We start from the raw sequence: 18,568 nt of genomic DNA, 5'->3' as shown, positions 1-18,568 counted from the left end.
ATTCTTTATGGAGCCATAGCACTACCACCAGCGGGGCACCGACCACGGCTTGGTCCATCTGACGCCAAATCTTTCCTGAGTCCGGAGCTAGCCAGTCTTTTATGATTCTGATTTGGGCGGCCTTGTAGCACAAGCAAAGGTCTGGGAGACCCAACCCCCCCCTCTTTTTTGGTCGGAGTCTGGAGCAGTTTCAGCACCACCCGAGTGGGACTTTGATTCCAGACGTATGTATTTATAATTGTGTATGTTGCTCGGAAGAATGATTCTGGCACAACAATTGGGAGGGCTTGAAAGAAATATAATAGTCTGGGAAGGTCAGTCTTTTTTTTATCATGTTTATTCCACCTAACCGGTAGGTTGAGAGGGGGCCCCAATTACCTAGTTGTTTCTTAAGTTGTTCTATCAGTGGGGGGTAGTTTGCCCCATACAGACCCTGTAGAGTTGGAGTTATTTTCACGGCCAGGATTTTAACGCTTGTGTGAACCCATCTGAATTGGGATGATTGTTGTATTTGGAGTAGTCTGTCCCCGGTCAGTGTTAAGTTTAGGATTTCTGGTTTTGCCAGGTTCACTTTTAACCCGGACACCCTCCCAAATCTCTGAATCTCTCCAGTCACTGCTTGCAGGGATTGCTCTCGTTCCGTGAGTGTCAGGCGCATATCGTCCATGTATGCCGTAACCTTATGCTCACCCCTTCCAAACTGAATACCCTCGATGTCCCGGTTCTTGCAGATTGTGGCCAGGAATGGCTCTAGGTATATTGCGAATAAGAGTGTAGGCTGCTTGGTTTAATCAGGCTTGATAGTTGCCATTCACAAGAGGTCATGCAGCCGGGTCCCTATAATTCGCTCTTACCATGGTAGTACATTTTGGCCCTATGACCAGTCTCCCCAGTGTGTTAAACAGAAAGGCCCACTCCACCCTGTCAAACGCTTTTTCTGCATCTAGGAAGAGGACTGCCGGCTCTCCTTTCTTTTGCGTTTTTTCTTGGATATGGCAGACCCTGCGAATATTATCATGTGTTTCTCTGTGGGTGATACATCCTGATTGATCTGGGTGGATAAGATGTGGGAGATGGTACTCTAGTCTACTAGCCAAGATACTGGTGTAGATTTTTGCATCAATATTGATCAATGTAATGGCTCTATACAAGCTACATTGCATGGGGTCTTTGTCCGGTTTGGGGAATAGCAGTATTTTGGCCTCTTCCATCGTGGGGGTGATGATTCCTGATGAGGTAAATGCGTTGGAGTGTGTTGTGTAACGCTCACCTGACTCCCACGGAGGCGCTGGCCTGGTTCGTGCTGCTGTGACCTCTTCTAAGGTGATGCGCAGGGTTCGGAAGACGGACTGGACCAGGCCCCCCAAATCTGGCTTGTCTGGCTCGCAGAAGTGTCCTTCTGTAGGCGAAAATAGGGTATTAACTGTCTGTGGGGTAATGCAATCGGCCTCCCACTTTCCCCTCTCACCCTCCTCGAAACCCTTCTGTGATTCCTCGTAGCGTCTCACCTTAGGGTCTGGAAGGACGAGCTCTCCATCCTGCTTCTGATGCAGGGGCGCGTTGGTATCCAGTTACTTCACTGGATTTTCGGATTGATGAGAACCAAACTTGCTTGGCTTCCAGGTAAGTTTTTTTTTGATAAGAGGTTCCCCTTGTGTCCATTCATTAATGTACTAATGCTAGTGTCTTTTTCCCCATAGGGGCCGGGGTACGGAATGCAGGGGAACAGGCACCGACCCGAGATGAGAGGTGAAATCCTTGTAGAAATCAGGTAAGTCTTTAATGAGCGTTTTTTGGTAATGTCTTTTCATTAACGCTGTCTCTTTTTCCCCTTAGGGGCCGGGGTCCGGAAATGCCAGGATGCGGCGCGGACCCGAAATGAAGAGGGAATGAATCAACAGGTAAGTCTTAACATGGAGATTTAGCTTTCCTTATTCCCTTCTCTCTCTCACCTTTTGTTCTGGTCTTTTTCTCCCTAGGCGCTGGGGCGTGACTGCGAATCCGGATGATCGCTGCTGAACATGGAGGCGCCCTGTAAAGGTGAGTGGAATGCGGCGCTGCAGCGATCGACGCGATGAGCTTTTAAATAAGTCTTCCTTTTCAGGATTGTCGGCGAGATGTCTCCGGGATGCGGATTTAGCAGGTAAGGACTTTTCCTTCTTCTGTTCTCTTCTTCTCTTCCTTTGCAGCTGATCCAGGATGCTGGCAGGCGTGGCAGAAGTCAGGATGCAGGAGCAGACACGGTGAGCGTCCAGCTGCTAGATGCAGAACAACGCGAAGCACATGTGGCTGTTCGGGTGGGGTTTAAATAGCCTTGGAAGAAGTTCCAGGTATGTATCCTTCCTCCAATCACGTATGTATCCTTCCCCGACCACGCCCGGATGGTAAATTAGTCCCACAGGTAAAGTAGTTCCTTTCAGGCCTCAAGGAGGCCGGGATCCTGCAGCATGGTCTGCATCAGGTAAGTGCACCCAAGCACTCCCATAATGAGCCTGGCGCCTATGGCGCCAGGACTGATGTCTTTTATGAGCCTGGCGCCATAGGCGCCAGGACACTGTCCAAAGGGCCCCTATATGGGGTTGCTGGGTCCTTCCTTGGGGACTGGATGTCCGCTTTCGGGGACGCAGGGCTTGAACCGACTCCCCGGAATCGGGCACCATGACATGTTGTTAGCCTGGGGGCCAGGATGTGTTGATATGCTTTGTAGAACCCGGGAGTGAACCCGTCCGGGTCCCGGGGCTTTGCCTGAGGGGAGGCGTTTTATCACCTGAAGTACCTCCTCTTGTGTTAGGTCTGCTTCTAGTGCGTTATGTTCTGCCAAGGTTATCTTCGGGAGTGTGAGTGGCCTAAGAAAGTCTTGCTGGAGTGTCTCATCTGGCTTGTCCGATCTGTACAGATCTGTGTAGAAAGTGACGAACTGGGCTGCAATGTCGGGGTTAGAGTGAACCCTTTCCCCTTGTGGGGTGGAAATCCCCTTTGTTTGGGCTGCCACTTTCTGCTTGAGCTGTCTCGCCAAAAGTGTATCCGCCTTATTGGCATGGATGTAGTATTTGTGCTTTACCGCTAGTAGGCCCCATTCAGCTTTTTTCGTTTGAAGGAGATTATGTTGCCCCCCGATAGGCTGCTGTTCTTAACAAAGTTTTCTAGAAGGATTATGCTGCATTCTCCCCATTACATCCTGTTGGGTTTCCATGGCTCGCTGTTGCTTTTGCCAGCGTGCCCGGAGGGCGATTCGTTCTTGCCTTAAAGTGGCCTTGAAGGCATCCCAGATCATAGGTTCGGGGACTCCCAATCCCCCATTAAGTTCGAAATAGTCTTACTTTGGATTCCACCTCCCTATGTAGGGAGGTATCTGTCAATGCTTCAAACTTAGTGTCACTACAATTGATGCGTGGTATGCAAATGTTATCGGGAGTATGTCTATGGATTGCATTCTACCCATCAGTGTGGGTGACCCCCAAATGTAATCAATGCGATAGAATGTGTGATGTACATGGGAATAAAAGGTGAATTCTGTTCCCTTTAGTGTTACCCACACATCTTGCAGCGCCACATGCTCCATCTTATTTAGCAGGGCTGGTGATGGTGGGACTTGAGGGCGTTGTGTGGAGTATTTCTATCCCTGTTGGGGTTCCCCGCTAAATTGCGATCCCCCATCAGAACCAAAGAATCACCTCCCCTTGTGCAAACCCCTCCAGGTCTGTGAGTACCACTCACAGGAACCCATCCTGCCCCTGTGTTGGGCGCATAGACCGTGGCAAGCGTCATAATGCTCTGCCTATTTCCATCGCTGCAAATGGGTATCTACCTTCCCCATCAGCTTTTGTGGCTAGGATTTGAACAGCCAGCCCTGCATCAACCGTGATCAGCACCACCCCTCGAGCTTGGTCTTGGCATTCGCTTGCATGACTGAATGAAATCGTCTCAGCTTTACGCAGTGGGAGTCTGTTTTTTTTTTGTGTTTCCTGCATTGCAATAACATCTGATGTGTGATGCGCTAATAACCTTTCAAGTTTTCTCAGTTTCACCAGGGATTTAGTCCCTGTATATTCATGGATTCATGGAGAGTATTTTAAGCATAGGGTGTTCCAGTCTTCGTATCTGTCCATGCTCCTGGATCCGCTTATCCTGAGGGCTCTACCCCAAGTTGAGCCCTTCCCACCCCCACCCAACAACCCTCTATCACTTTTGTGCCCCGTACTCGCCCCCCTCCCCCACCTGTACCCTTGCCCTGTAGTGGGTCTCGCCACCTATGTTTCCCCCCTCTTCTTGAGCAGGGGTTGGACCAGCCTTATTTCCCAGGGCATACTTGTGGGGTATCCTAAAAAACCACATTCGGATTCCAATAGAGCAGCCTTGCACGCTCCCTGTCCCCCAATGTGGTAATATGAAGTGTTGATAATTATATGCGTTTTCGTAGAGCTGGGTCGAGCTCCGAGACAGTTATGAGTGTTCTTTAGTTCCCGGATCATTCTTCTGAAGAGTCTAGTGCGGGGGGCCCTGTGGTGGGGGACGTTTGCGGCCATTCCCAGGGTTTTGAGCGGCGGGAGTGGCGTGGCGATCTCCTTGGACCAGTGGCATCCTCCTTGTCTAGGCGGAGAATTTGAAATCCCTCTTGTGTAGGGTCGTGCCCCTGTGTTGTTTGCTTTCCCAATGAAACAGAGTCCGAAGGGGAACGTCCACCTGGATCTAATCTGCTTGTCTTGCAGGAATCTCAGGATAGATCCCATTTCTTTTAAGGATGGTGGCATGGGCTAGATCTTGGAAAAGGCGGACTTCCTCCCCGTTGTACCGAATGGGTTCCGCCGATCGGGCTGCTCGGAGGATTGCTTTCTTCTCCAGATATCTAGCCAGTGCTGCCACCACATCTCTCGGTCTAGAGCCTGGGTCTTGTCTCTTCGTGTCTGTTATGTGTACCCTGCTAGTTCTTCAAGAGCTATGTCCATGGAGCAGGTGTCCACCACCACCACCTCCTCTACGGCCCATTCTGTCGTATCCGTCTGTTTTCCCAGCTCTGTGATATGCCTCCTAATTTCCGCTGTAGACTGCTTCATTTCCCCCATAAATGACACAAATTGTGCTTGGAATGCTCGGTTCATCTTATTTTGGAATTCCTGAAAACAGGTCTCCATGTGCGCTTTTGTAGCTTCCATTTTAGGGATCGTAGTGCTAGGGCTCCCTGTCAGCGAGGTCAGTTCTTCCAATGTTGTGTGTTGGGGGTCCCTGTCCTCGGTCTATCTTGACCAGCAGCGTTGGATGGTGCCATCCCCGGTGGAGGTTGGAGGTTGTGGTCTAGAGGGGGCGGGGTTGGTAGTGGCCATCCGATCAGATAAATACTTTTAAAAAAAGAAAGAAAAATAAGTGCCCACAACAGTAACATTGCCTTTTACCGCCGGCCAGGGCTTTTAGTGGGACGGGGCCTGGCGGGGCCCTGTGGGCCACTCACTACACGAAAGGATTTTTTTCTGAAGCCTGAAGCTCTCGCTCGTGTGCGAAAGCTTCAGGCTCCAGAAAAAAATGCCTTTCAGCCGTAATGGTGGCGCCGCACCTGCGAGGCATCCCTTTAAGCAGGAGTAGCCTGTGGGCCAGCAACGCCATTGTGGAGAAAACGCGAGGCCGCTGGAAGCTGAGGCCGTTTTCCTGAAGGCTGAAACTCGTGGAGTTTGTTTTCAGGAAAACGGCCTCAGCTTCCAGTGGCCTTACCCTTTCACCCTTAATGGTGACGCTGCCCCTACCCAGCTGGCAAGGGGCAGGGCCACCATTAGGGCTGAATAGGCGAGACCCTCTCCCCTGCCAGGCAAGCCTATAGAATATAAATACAGAGATCAACACCCTCCCCCCAATGGGGAGAGGTTGTTGATCACTACAAAGGGTTGCCTGGCAGGGGTGCCAGTAGCCCATTGAGCCGGGGCTCGTCAGGGAGGCGTGGCATAACGGACCCGCAGGACCACTGCAGTTAGGCCAGACCCCCTTGATGAGCCCTGGCTAATTTTGTTGTGCGAAAAAAAGAAAAAGAAAAAAAAAACGCCCGCGAGGGCAGCATTGCCTTTTACGCGGCTCTGGCACTGTTGTGTAAAGCACAATGCTCGCTACATGTACAACTGATTCCTTTCAGTTGTACATGTAGTGAGCATTATTAATTACACATCAGTGCCAAAGACGCAGTAAACGGCAAATGCGGCCGTCGCGGACGCTTTCTTTTTCTTTTTTGCAACGCGGTTCATGGGCTTGGGCGGCTGACTCTGGCCGGATCCCGAGATGCGGCTACACATCTGGTGCCGGATCTCGGATCCGCCGAGAGCCGGCCCAATGACCAGCACTGCCCCTATGGCGGGTAAAGTGTCTGCCTCTGACTGTGTTTGTGTCCCTCCTCATAGGCGGCAGCTGCCGCCCCCCCTTCACGGCCGTCTGTGTAGCTCCTCGTGGGTCATGGAGGACTCTGCAGCACCTTGTTCCAGGTAGCCAGGGGGTGGCTCTGGATCCCACGCCGCATTGGCAGCTGCTTGGCTGGCTCGGCACCAGCCTCAGTGTCCGTCTGCCTGCGGGACCGCTTTTATTGTCTCCCTGATCAGGGGCTGCTGTAAAGAGCTGTGCCCTGCTCTGCTTGTGGGACGCTGGTTTCCTCCCTCCAGGCGCCGGCCCTCTTCCCCGCTTTATTGCATCTCCGCCCGGTATCTGGAATGGTATGCGGCCCCTTGAGGTGCGGGGCTCTGCTGCCGCATCGCCCCTGCAATGCCTTTTGTCGGCTCGAGGAGTGAGTCGGCCCGTTTCAGTTTCCGGCTCCAAGGTGTTTCGGATAGGAGCCGTCACTACTGCTGGGCCCTGCCGAGTCGGTGTGCGCCTCCTTTGCCACTGGGTGTTTTAGCCCTGGGGAGTCCTGTGCTCCCTGCACCTTTTGTGGGGTGCCTGCTTTTCTGCGTTGGTGCTTCGGGTCTGCACGGCCCTCTGCTGAAATTGGGGCTCAGCTACGTGGGCGGGATGTACTTGCTTCAGTATAGTGCTGCAGATGGGGGACGGAGAGTGCTTGCACACATCCTCCTTAGTAAGCCGCCATCATGGAATCAGCATCTGTTGTGTTTTTAACCGCTTCCATATATTATTCTGTGGCGTATGCTGACGTGTGGAGGGTGTTTGGTCTATGAGATGGACTGGAGGTGCATTTGTAGTGAAACTAACAATACCAGCATGCCATCTGCGGGCCAGTGGGAGGATGCAGATGTCTCGGTAGAAGTGAGTGTTGTGTACAAGAAAAAAAGAAAATTACTGCAGGTGCCCTATGTCGGACATTATAAAGACATGCTGTGGTGGGCTGAGAATGAGCAGGAATGGGAAGCAGAGTCCTGTCCCACGGGCATACAAAGGAAATGAGGGAGACGGCCTGCATAGTGGCAAGAAAACTGAATGGGCTGGGCTAACATGTATGTGTCAGGTTGGTGTGAAAGCACAAAGGGAAGCTCTGATAGTAGGCTTTTAAAGATGATTAGTGCCACCATTCCAAGCTCTGATTGTTTTCAGAGCAGGTAACCTGCTTTAGTTTGTGCCTTCTAAATTTGAACCTCGTTTCCAGTTTAGATCGTGCATAGAACATTTGGAACCGCAACCTGAAAAATAAATGCAGGCTTTAAAACGGCAACTTGAGTTTTAATTTGTAGCTGATTTGGTAGAATTCTAAGATTAATCACACCAACCTATATTGCATGAGGTTCGGTCAGAGAGGAAGGAAGTCGGCCACAACAGGGCCTGACCGGCGATACACAAGTTATCACAGAGACAATTCAGCAGGATGGCATGGTTGACGGTGTCAAAGGCAGAAAGATCAAGCAAGATGAGGACACAGGGGGTGTTGGAGTCAAGGTTGGAGAGCAGGTCTTCACGGATCACCGACTCCTCATTGGAGGGCTGCGGGCAACTCTAGACATCTTTTCAGTCCACGACCGGTGGTCTCACCAGCAACAGTAGGAACACATCAACGTGTTGGAATTGACAGCTATTCAATTGGCCTTGCAGGCTTTCCTAACTTAAAAAGACATGCTAGTGCTAATCAGGACAGACCATACCACCTCAATGTTTTATCTCAACAAGTCGGGAGGTACGAGGTCTCCCGCTCTGTGCAACCTGACTGTTCATATCTGGGAATGGGCCTGCTGGGTGAGAACAACCCAGAGACCGACAGGCTCAGCAGGCTCTAGACGGACGACTATGCATGGGAATTTGGGCCCAGAGTCGCCCTGTTTCAGGGCTGTAGTCACCAGGATGTCAACCTTTTCGCTTCAAAGAGCAATGCCAACGCGGACAATTTGCTTCTTGGATGGGGAAGGGCAGGGCGTCACTAGTGGATGTTCTCCAATTCTCCTGGAGCAATTTGTGGGGTTACACTTTCCCTCCAACACCTTTGATTCAGAGGGTGCTGAGAAAGTTTCAGGATGCGTTTGTGTCGCATGATTCTGGTGGTTCCGGACTGGTCAGCAAGAATCTGGTGCTTGGACCTGGTGAGGTTGGCAGCACAGTGTCCAGTCCCTTTGCACTCGATGGGCCCCGGTGCAACTCTATCAGCAGGGGGAGCAGTCGTCCACCCTCAGCCCGAGTCCTTAGCCCTCTCAGCCTAATTCCTGAGCATCTAAAATGGCACAGCCTGGGACTTTCACAGTCCAACATGGATATTATTCAAATGGCAAGGAAGGAGTCTACTAGACTGCGAGCCAAAAGTCCGCAACCTCACCCAAAGCAGTATATTAAAAAGTGATAGCGTGACCTTTGACACAATAGCATTACAGGCAATGATGCGCCATGCAGTCCCAAAGATAGCTTTTGGTGTCAGGGGCAGTGAGTATCTAAGGGAGCCCCCCATCAAATGATCTGAGGTCAGTTGCTTGTGATTTCTTTCATGTGTATGTGTTAATATTTTCCTGAAATAGTGGGGGGCGACCGAGCATAGCGAGAGAGCTATAAGGATCTAGGGAGGGTTTGGGGGACGTTCCCCCTACAAGAATATTTTTTCAAATATGGGGTCGAAATGGTGCATTTTACAGCAGAAAAGGTGACCAAAAAGCCATAAGTTTACAATCAGTTCTAAAGGGGAACATGAATATTCCATGTCACCAACAGCAAACAAGAACATTTTACAACACAACACATTTTAATGATCTATGTGTCCACAGTGTAAAACAGCACTGCCACTGATGTAACACATGGGGGTCATTCCCAGTATGGAGGTAACCATGCCGCTATTAGCGGCATGGCTACCCCCATACCGGATTCCGGGTTCCCTGAAAGGGGAAATACCAGGCCATTCCGACCTTGGAGGGCCCGGTATTTCCCCATTCAGGGAACCCAGACCCTGGGCATCCCCATTCCCATTCAAGCCCCCATAGGGCTCAATGGGAATGGGGAGGGTGCTAACAACGGGCCCGTTAACGACCGTTAACAACGGGCCCGTTGTTAGCACCCTGGTCTGCTCGCGGGACCCGCTAAGGACGCCTGGTTTCCTTAGCGGGTCCCGCGAGCAGAACGCGTAATGATGCGGTAAGGGATTGACGGCTCCTGCACCTTTACCGGCGCCGTTAACCCCTTACCACCAGGGTCGGAATGACCCACATTGTCATGCTGGTTGTGCTCAAAATATGCCTCTGTAGCTAGGCCAGCATTGTCCTGTAAAAAGCATGCTGCTTTTGAGCCTCCGATACTGCTGGCCAGATACTTGTGTTTCGGTGTATCTGGCCAGCAGTATCTCGGAGGCTCAAAAGCACTGCATGCTGCAAACATACGTCGGAAAATATAGCAGGCAGTACTTCTCACTGCTGGAGGCAAGGAGACCCAGGCCTCGGTGTGCACCGCACGTGGCACTGTGAACCTGGGCTGGGCTGAGCTGCTGGCTCACGCAGGCTCTGCCCTGGGCTCGGCAACGCAGATGTGTGAAGGTGGCGCTGTGTGCCCGTCACACCACCCACACACATTACTTGATTATGATTTCCATTGGCTGAGAAACAGCCAATGTAAATAGTGTTACTGTGCAAGGCATGTATTTATTGTATTTATTTCCACTACTACGACCTGACTTGCATGGTAACAGTATTTCCATTGTCTGTTTCTCAGCCAATGGAAATCCTAATGTGTGTGGACTAAGGTTTCTACCCTGAAACTGCAGCCACAACACTCACTGTGTATAAAATAAATGCAAAACTTACAAAGGTAACCCATATGCTTTGTCTGTGCTCTTGGGCTTGGAGGGCCGCATAAAATGGCTTGGAGGGCCGCATGTTGGACAACCCTGGGCTAGACGCATTAGCAAGATATAGGCCCTGGTTTGTTCAGAGCCCTATACTGTCTTCAACAAAGACAAAATGGTCATGAGAACTCACGCAAAATTTTTACCGAAAGTAGTCTTGTCATTTCACATCAATGAGGAGATTGTCCTCCAAACCTTCTTTCCAGTCGGAGGCGGAGAAAGCGTTGCACTGCCTAGATGTCAGGAGAACTCTTAAGTTCTACATAGACGGGACAAAACAGTTCAGGAAGTTGTATGCCCTCCTAATCACTTTCGGTTGTTCGGCTCTCGGAGGACACGCCTCTAAGACATCAATAGCGCAATGGATAGTGGAGGCCATCACCTAGTCCTATAAATTGAAGAAAAAATCATGCCCTCAAAATATGCATGCTCCTGGCTTTGCCATCAGCGTTTTGTAAGCACTACTGTCTGGATGTAAGTGCCAGAGCAGATGCCCAGTTTGGTCAAACTGTCCTCAAAAATGTGTTTGCTAAGTGATCAACGTCACTCCTCCCTTAGGGTGTTATCGGCTGTATTCGCCATACAATATGGAGGAAAGGGGGTGGGACATAGGAGTAATTAAATATTACTCTCCATAGTGACTTAGCGTGCACCTAATGCATAGTCCTCTTTTCTCCATACGACCCTCCGTCCTGCTCCCAGTAAAAATAGGTCAGGCTACTTTAGCCGTCCGGCATGTACCTGGGGACTGAGGGCAGACGCAGGAGGGCGGGGCTACGGCGGCATGGTCACGCCTGGAGCGGCGCCTACGCGCGCTTGTAACTTTTAAAGGGGAAATGCTCTTTTTTTGGAAGAAAAATGGTTCCGGTCCTATCCCTGGGGAGGGATCTCCATACAGTATGGAGGAAAGTAAGTTAGTCGCTATGGTGAGTAACTTTTAATATATACAGACCTCTGGTGCACCCTGTTTATGCTCCTGCTTTTTAAGCCCAAATACAAAAAATAGGGCTGCCGAGATGAAGACTGAAACTGGGAAAGGAGCATGAAAAAAGAGGAGTAGAAAAGGTAGTAGTAAAGCAGGAATAGCTGGTGTCCATACAATCTCATTTAAAAAATAAATATCGAGGGCACTAGAGACCCGATCAAGATGGCCGCTCCCATGTGAGCTCCTGCGTGGCCTATTAAAATCCTTATTAATCCTGTTTATTCAGACAGTATAACTCCCTAAAACAACCACCAACGCTCCAGTCAGTGCACAGGGAAGAAAATCAGCCGTGCAGAAGTCGGATCCGAAGACCCTGGCCGCCTAGACCCTGCTTTGCGGCGTTCCCGGGTGACTGGGGTGTCTCGAGAGCTGCAGGAGAGTTTTCTGCGGCTGTCGCACGGCTCAGCCGAGCCTGCGGTGAAAGCGAAGGAACAGAGTGATCCGTCACCCGGGACGCTGGCGCTACGGGTTCCCCGCTGGCTCTACCTCCCAGCAACAACAGCAGCCAGGCCCGCGCGGGTCAGGCGGGCCCCGTGGGGGGCCTGTCCCGCGGGCCCCCTCCAGCATAGAAGGTACTGTCGACCTCCGGAGATCAGGGCACGGGCCGCGCCGGGCAGAAGGGGGGGCCCCCACGCCGACGGTGGGCAGACCGTGCACCCGCCTGGCTTCACCATCCCAGGGGCCGAGAGGCCACATCCCAGCAGAACCTTGCAGCTCCACGGACTCCCGGGCAGCTACATCCGGACGGTGCCACGAGGGAGCAGAACACGGGCTAGGCCCCACCAGGTACGGCGCACGCTGGAGGGGAGGCGGCTCGTGCGAGGCGCACTCAATGTAAGGAGCCACACTGTTGCAGCTCGCGACCACCCTCGGGGGGGAATGACTGTGCCCCTTCGGCCTGCGCCCAACAATCCACTCGGCGCTATCTAGCAAGAGGCCCCACTTTGGCAGCACAGTGATACTACCACAGCCAGTCTTCAGGGACCATAGGACTTCGAACTGAATCAACTATCCTGGGACCTGACCTGTCTTGACCGGCCAATAATCCACCGTCTCCGGCACCAACTAGAACACATATGGCAGGCTGAGCGTCCGGCATGGGCGAATGCTACAGTCGGGCAAAACATCTCGCAAAACCCCCCACAGGGGCACAAGAAACCCCTGCCTTGGCCGCCATACAAACCCTACAATTAGGCGACCAACGATGCTGCCCATCCGTACCCACAATGGGGAAAACCGACAAACAGCGTAAACTGAACTTCGAAGCTGGAACCTCGGCAAAAACCCTGAGACACAGCAGCGAACCAGAGTCCCCGCCACGTATGCTAAACCAAGAGAATGACGATCCCCAGTCCCTTGACATCATAGCACTGCTCCTGGAACTGAAATCCGGCATCAGTAACTTAGATACTAAGCTGGACGGCCTCTCACCCAAAGTCGATCAAGTCCAACATCGGCTAGACACCCACAATGAGCGTCTCGATGAAGCAGAGCAACGGATCTCAACTTTAGACAATGGGGTATCATCTTTAAATACCAAGGTGTCGTCCCTCGAGGCCCAGCTGAAAATAATCAATGCAAAAAATGAAGATCTCGAAGGGCGATCCAGAAGGAACAACATCCGGATAGTAGGAGTAAGAGAGAAACAACAACAAGGCAAAATGCGAGACCATGTTGAAGAAATGTGCAAATCCCTCTTCGGTCCAGAAACTCTCTCGCCCCTATTTGTCATCGAAAGAGCCCACAGAATACCGACGCTAAGACCCGCTTCCGGAGCCCCCTCTCGTCCAATAATTGCAAAATTACTCAATTACAAGGACAGAGATGTGATACTCCGAATGGCCAGAGAGAAAGGCGAGCTGCAGCACGACTGCAATACCGTCCACTTTTATCTGGACTTCTCCCCAGCCGTCCAGGCACAAAGGAGGTCTTTCACAAACATTAAACAGAGACTCCGCACGAACCAGATCCCATACTCGATGCTGTTCCCAGCCCGACTGAGAATACAACACCATGGAAGGACCCAGTTTTTCCAAACACCCGAAGAGGCAAATGTATACCTGGACCGGGCGGGCTGTCGACCACCAGAGAATAACCAAGCACGAGCTCAAAGAGAAACGGCCCAGAGAAATCCACCATAGATGGACTGAGGCAAAAGAACTTGGTGCACTGTGACAATCAACGCTGCCGGAACACGAAATAGAGGGTAAAACACCCTCAAGGCTGCGCGACTTGGGAAGATCCAAGCGCCCCTAGCACAGCAATGTTCAAGTTTTCAAGTTACAGGTTAAAAGAAGGCGGATCCACGATAAGCCAGTTGGGGGTTGCTCACGAGAAATGGGAGGGAAAATCACACAAGTTGGGAGTTAACAAGTTTTACAGCACCCAGGACACCCCATATGCTCCACTCAGGAAAAGAGCACACCACAAACAAAATCAACACGACAAAGCCCACCACCCCCGCCCATTAGTAGCCAAGCGCCATGATCCGCACGAACAAAGAATTAAAAACATGGCGCTTTCACCGTGGCTTCATGGAACATTAAAGGTGGGAATCAACCAGCGAAAGTGAGGAAAATGACTCAATACCTACGCCGGCACAAAATCGACATAGCGTTCATCCAAGAAACACATCTATGTCCGAACATCCCTGGGCCAAAGACTGGGGCTGTCACCGTTACTTCGCCTCCTTCTCGTCCTACGCCAGTGGAGTGCCCATAATAATCAACAAGGCAATCAATTTCAAACTAATCGCTCAAAAAAAGAACACAGAAGGCAGGTCGCTCATGATACAAGGAACGATTGCAGAGAAGAAATCACCTTAGTGAATTCATATGGCCCGAACACCGACGGTCCCAATAACTTTGACTGGGTAATGACCCAACTGAGCACGGTCAGTCAGTCAGTCCACGATCATATGGGGTGGCAACCTCAATACAACCCTGAACCCAGCTAAAGATAAATCGCATAACCTAACCGTGTTCCCATCCAAGGCGTCCCTACAAATCACTGAAATCTGCAAAGCCTACGACCTCATTGATATTTGGAGACACCAGAACCCAAACACCAGCGACTTCACCTTTCACTCCTGGGTTCACAGAACCAGTTTGAGAATAGACTATCGGCTTGTGTCCTGCCATAGCCGCCTACAATGGGACGATTGCCGCATCCTACTGAGAACCCTGTCAGACCACTCCATGGTGTCTCTAGCTTGCAACACCACACAAGCAACCAAACCTCTACCTCAATGGAGATTCAAGCCACGAGCGCTGCAAGACATGGTTTTTGCGGAAGAACTCCGAAGTGAACTAGAACATTTCCTCGACTCCAACCTAGGAACAGTGCCCTCAGCCGGGACTCTGTGGGAGACTCTAAAATGTTTTACCAGAGGGGTCTGCATGACGAAAGAATGCAGAATGTTAAAACTACTGCAAAGGGAGTTGAACACCAGCGAAACAAAACTCGAGGACCTTGAAGGCGCTCTCCTGACAAACAACACTCCACAATCGCTAGCAGCAATTAAGAAAGAATTGGAAGTGTTCCGAGACGCAGCTGATAGAGAAATAAAATTTCTAGGCAGACATCGTAAAATTCGGCAATACGGTGAGGGGCAGCAACTCGGAGCTCTCCTCGCGAGGCTCATAGCTGCCGATAGAAAACCCACAGCGATTGATTCAGTGAGAGACCCAACAGGCAACACCGTCCATTCGACAATCGGCATCGTCGAAAAGTTCCGCATATTCTACCAGGACCTGTACGACTCAAACTACTCCGCCGACCAAACAGAGCTGACACGATACCTAGATGAAATAGAACTATACTGGGTCGACCCAGAGCTCAGAGAACCATTGAACGCCCCATTACCATTGAGGAGATCCTCGAGGTCATCAAGGATCTACCCAACTCTAAAGCACCAGGACCGGATGGCCTGTCTGGCGAATTCTATAAACACTTCGCAGACCTCCTTGCCCCGCTACTCCTCCAGGTCTAGGACAAGGCCCTGACCAATGACCAGCTACCGCCAACACTATACAGGGCCAACATAATCCTCTTGCACAAGCTCGGCAAAGATCCAACGGAATGCAGCTCATACAGGCCTATCTCGCTAATAAATTTGGACAACAAAATCTTTGCAAAAGTCCTAACCAGGAGGTTGTTGCCCCTCATGCCCGCCATGGTGCTGGCTGACCAGGCGGGCTTCGTCCCTGGGAGGAACACATCATACGGGATGAGAAGGATGTTTGGAGCAGTGGAAGCCTTAGAACCAGACTGTCAGTCCGTGGCAGTACTATTGGATGCCGAGAAGGCTTTTGACTCGGTCGAATGGCCCTTTTTGTTCACAGTTCTGGAAAGGATGGGGCTGGGTAAGCATTTTTTGCAAATTATCTCCCTACGCTACAAAAAACTAATCTCCAACATCATGTTAGGCGGCCACTGCTCTGCCGTTATCCACTTGAGAAGAGGAACAAGACAGGGCTGTCCACTCTCGGCACTTCTGTTCGCTTTAGTAATGGAGCCCCTAGCTTCCGACATGCGTATGCGACACATTCATAGAGGCCTCTCTTTCAGCCCACACAAGATGGTCATCTCACTTTATGCAGACGACATAGCTCTGTTTCTACAGAACGCGGATGAGAACCTAAACCCAGCAATGAGAGCAGTAATACAGTTTGGTCGCTTCTCAGGGCTGAAAATCAATAACAGCAAATCTGTCATCTTCCCACTCACCGCCGCCACCACTGAATTTGCTGACGACTTCGGCTTCCAGTGGCAACACACACATGTAAGGTATCTCGGCATCTACATGTCCCGTCGGAGAGAGGAGATCATTCATGACAATTACGAAACCACCATAGACATCCTCCAAGCCAAGATCGAGAGGTGGAAGTCCCTATCTCTCAACCTCTGGGTCAGGGTATCAATTGAAAAGATGATCATCTTACCAAAAGTGCTGTACCTCTTCTCAAACATTCCTTTGCTCCTCACACAGAAACTTCTCCAACGCATAAAGAGAATGGTCCTTGACCTCGTCTGGGCCGGCAAGGTAGCGAGGGTCGCCTACTCCACACTAACCCTACCGACACGGCAGGGTAGACTGGACCTCCCAGACCTGGAGCGCTACTGTTGGGCGGCCCAGGCCCAATACCTCAGCCAATGGTACGCAACGCAGTTCATAATACCGCATGTCCAGATAGAGGGAGCACTGGAGACGCCGCACCTCCTCCGATCCATAATCTTTGGGCAATTCCCAGTCACTCAACCCGGAATGAATCCAGTCGCCACCACATATTCAATCTGGAGGAAAATTGCCAAGGAAAACGACATCTCGGCCAGATACTCCCCTCTTCTGCCAGTTAAGCACATTCCTGGAATTCCCATCACAACCAAAAAAGTCTTCCTGCTCTGGACAGAAAAGCTACAGGTGCACTCCATGGATGACCTCTTTCCAGCAGGTACCTTCATGACGGCACAACAAGCCCAAGAAAGAGAAGGCAACAATGCCCTCGACACGTTCATATACTACAGACTACGACACTCGCTTCAGGCAGTAATCCCGAGTTTCCCACACCAACCACCAATCTGGCCACTGCTCCACTAGCAATCCAAGCCAAGGGAGAAGGGCGCCTGGTAACTAACATCTACAAAGGCCGATTCGATGAAGCAAACCCACCCGGGGCAAGAGCCAAAAGGAGATGGGAAAAAAACACTAGACAGCACGATTTCGGATGAAGAATGGGCCTAGATCCTAAAACTCACGATCAACGCAAGGTTGAAACTGATCCACTTTAACTTTCTCCACCAAACATACCACACACTGGCGAAACTTCATTCCCAAAGGGACTCTATCTCAGCAGAATGCAACCGATGTGGGCACCCACAGCTGACTTCCTTCACCTGGCATGGTCCTGTGCTCCAGTAGCCACCTTCTGGAGAGCAGTACTCGAAAGAATCTCAGCAATAATCGATACAGAGCTTGCCCCCGAGCCAAAAACAGTGCTACTAGGCCTGACTCAATCGCTACCGAGTTCAGTTAGAAGGCTAACAGATCTACTGCTGATCCTGGCGCGAAGAAGAATGGCCTACACATGGGGTAGAGGACCCCCTCCAAACTTACAGCACTGGCTGAAAGACGTAACTTTTTGTCAAGATGTAGAAACGGACTTCATCAAGACTATGCCATTACATGCACGCCCTCCGGACATATGGGGGCCGTACATCACATACCTGCTTTCAACGACTGACACTGCTGACTCACAACAACCGGAACCAAGGCATGACTCAAATACTAGCCCGACATACAACGCCGAAGCCCCAGTAGCGGTGCCACCTAGATGACAACCTTTGGCACAATGACTCTTCAACACAATGGGCTGGGGGGGAGGAGAGGGTGGGAAGGGTGCAGTTTTCACAGTACGACCGGTGCTTGGTCTCATGGTTTGTTTTGTTGGAAAAAACCAATAAAGTTAAAAAAAAAAATCAAATGTTTCTCTGATAAAACACATTTTGGCCATTAGAGAGAACATTGCCACATATTCCATAGAACCAGGACATGCAACACCTTCCCTCAACTATTTCTGTCAGCATTTCTCTAGGTAATTACGTTGTGACATAGGTGATGAAGCATAAACAGCTTCCCTTCCAACCAACCATTGCATCCCAGAATAACAGGACACTGCCTTTATACTGTGAAAATGAGTTAACCACGGGAACTTGACATATGTATATTTATTTTTCCAGGTCCTAATTCCTGAGAGGCTTCTTATAGGTGGTACTACTGAGTTTGAAGAGCTGAGAGAAAAGGTTGTTGCCACTTGCCAATTTGGTAAGTGTTTTTGAATATTTGTAATTTTCTAGCCACATATTTTGCCTTGATGTAAAATTCGATGTTTACTCTGTGTGGGAGAGTTTCCCAATATGTAACAAAGACACAAGACTGGACCAGAGGCATGATTACAAGTCAGAAACTAACAACCGGTGCATGTTTTCTTCAGGAATTATATTTCTCTTGCAAATATGTTATCAAGGAAATTATTCAGGATAAATCTTTGTTTTTAAGTTAGTTTTGGCTGCCGCATTAACATGGTTCAAAAATTGCTGTGTGCTAGTAGGCTACTGCTCCTAGCCCAGCGGAGCCTGGTTATCTTAAAACCAACAAATACTAATATCTACTTTTGGCTCCAGAGGAAAACTGGTGCCATGCAAAAATACTTTCTTGGTATTAACTTTCTAGATGTGGGAATGTGTATAAATAAGTATTAGAGCCACCTAGAAGACATTTACAGCATGATGAAATGTGTATATAATGGACAAAAGTTTAAGTTGGGATCTCACGTAAAAGTTAGATTGATGGCACGCTA

At 50.4% G+C, this 18,568-nt stretch overlaps 1 protein-coding gene across 1 annotated transcript in view; it reads left to right on the top strand.

Annotated features, from left to right (window-relative positions):
* Positions 1-18,568, top strand: part of CNST (consortin, connexin sorting protein) — an 851,678-nt gene that overhangs the window by 661,522 nt on the left and 171,588 nt on the right. The window contains exon 9 of the mRNA XM_069608001.1: positions 17,949-18,033. Coding sequence (XP_069464102.1) covers positions 17,949-18,033 — 85 coding nt within the window. The remainder of the gene's footprint in view (positions 1-17,948; positions 18,034-18,568) is intronic.

Source organism: Ambystoma mexicanum, chromosome 4q, assembly GCF_040938575.1.
Source record: "Ambystoma mexicanum isolate Mex_15411 chromosome 4q, UKY_AmexF1_1, whole genome shotgun sequence".
Lineage (NCBI taxonomy): Eukaryota > Metazoa > Chordata > Amphibia > Caudata > Ambystomatidae > Ambystoma > Ambystoma mexicanum.
This window is presented reverse-complemented; position numbering and strand designations above follow the sequence as displayed.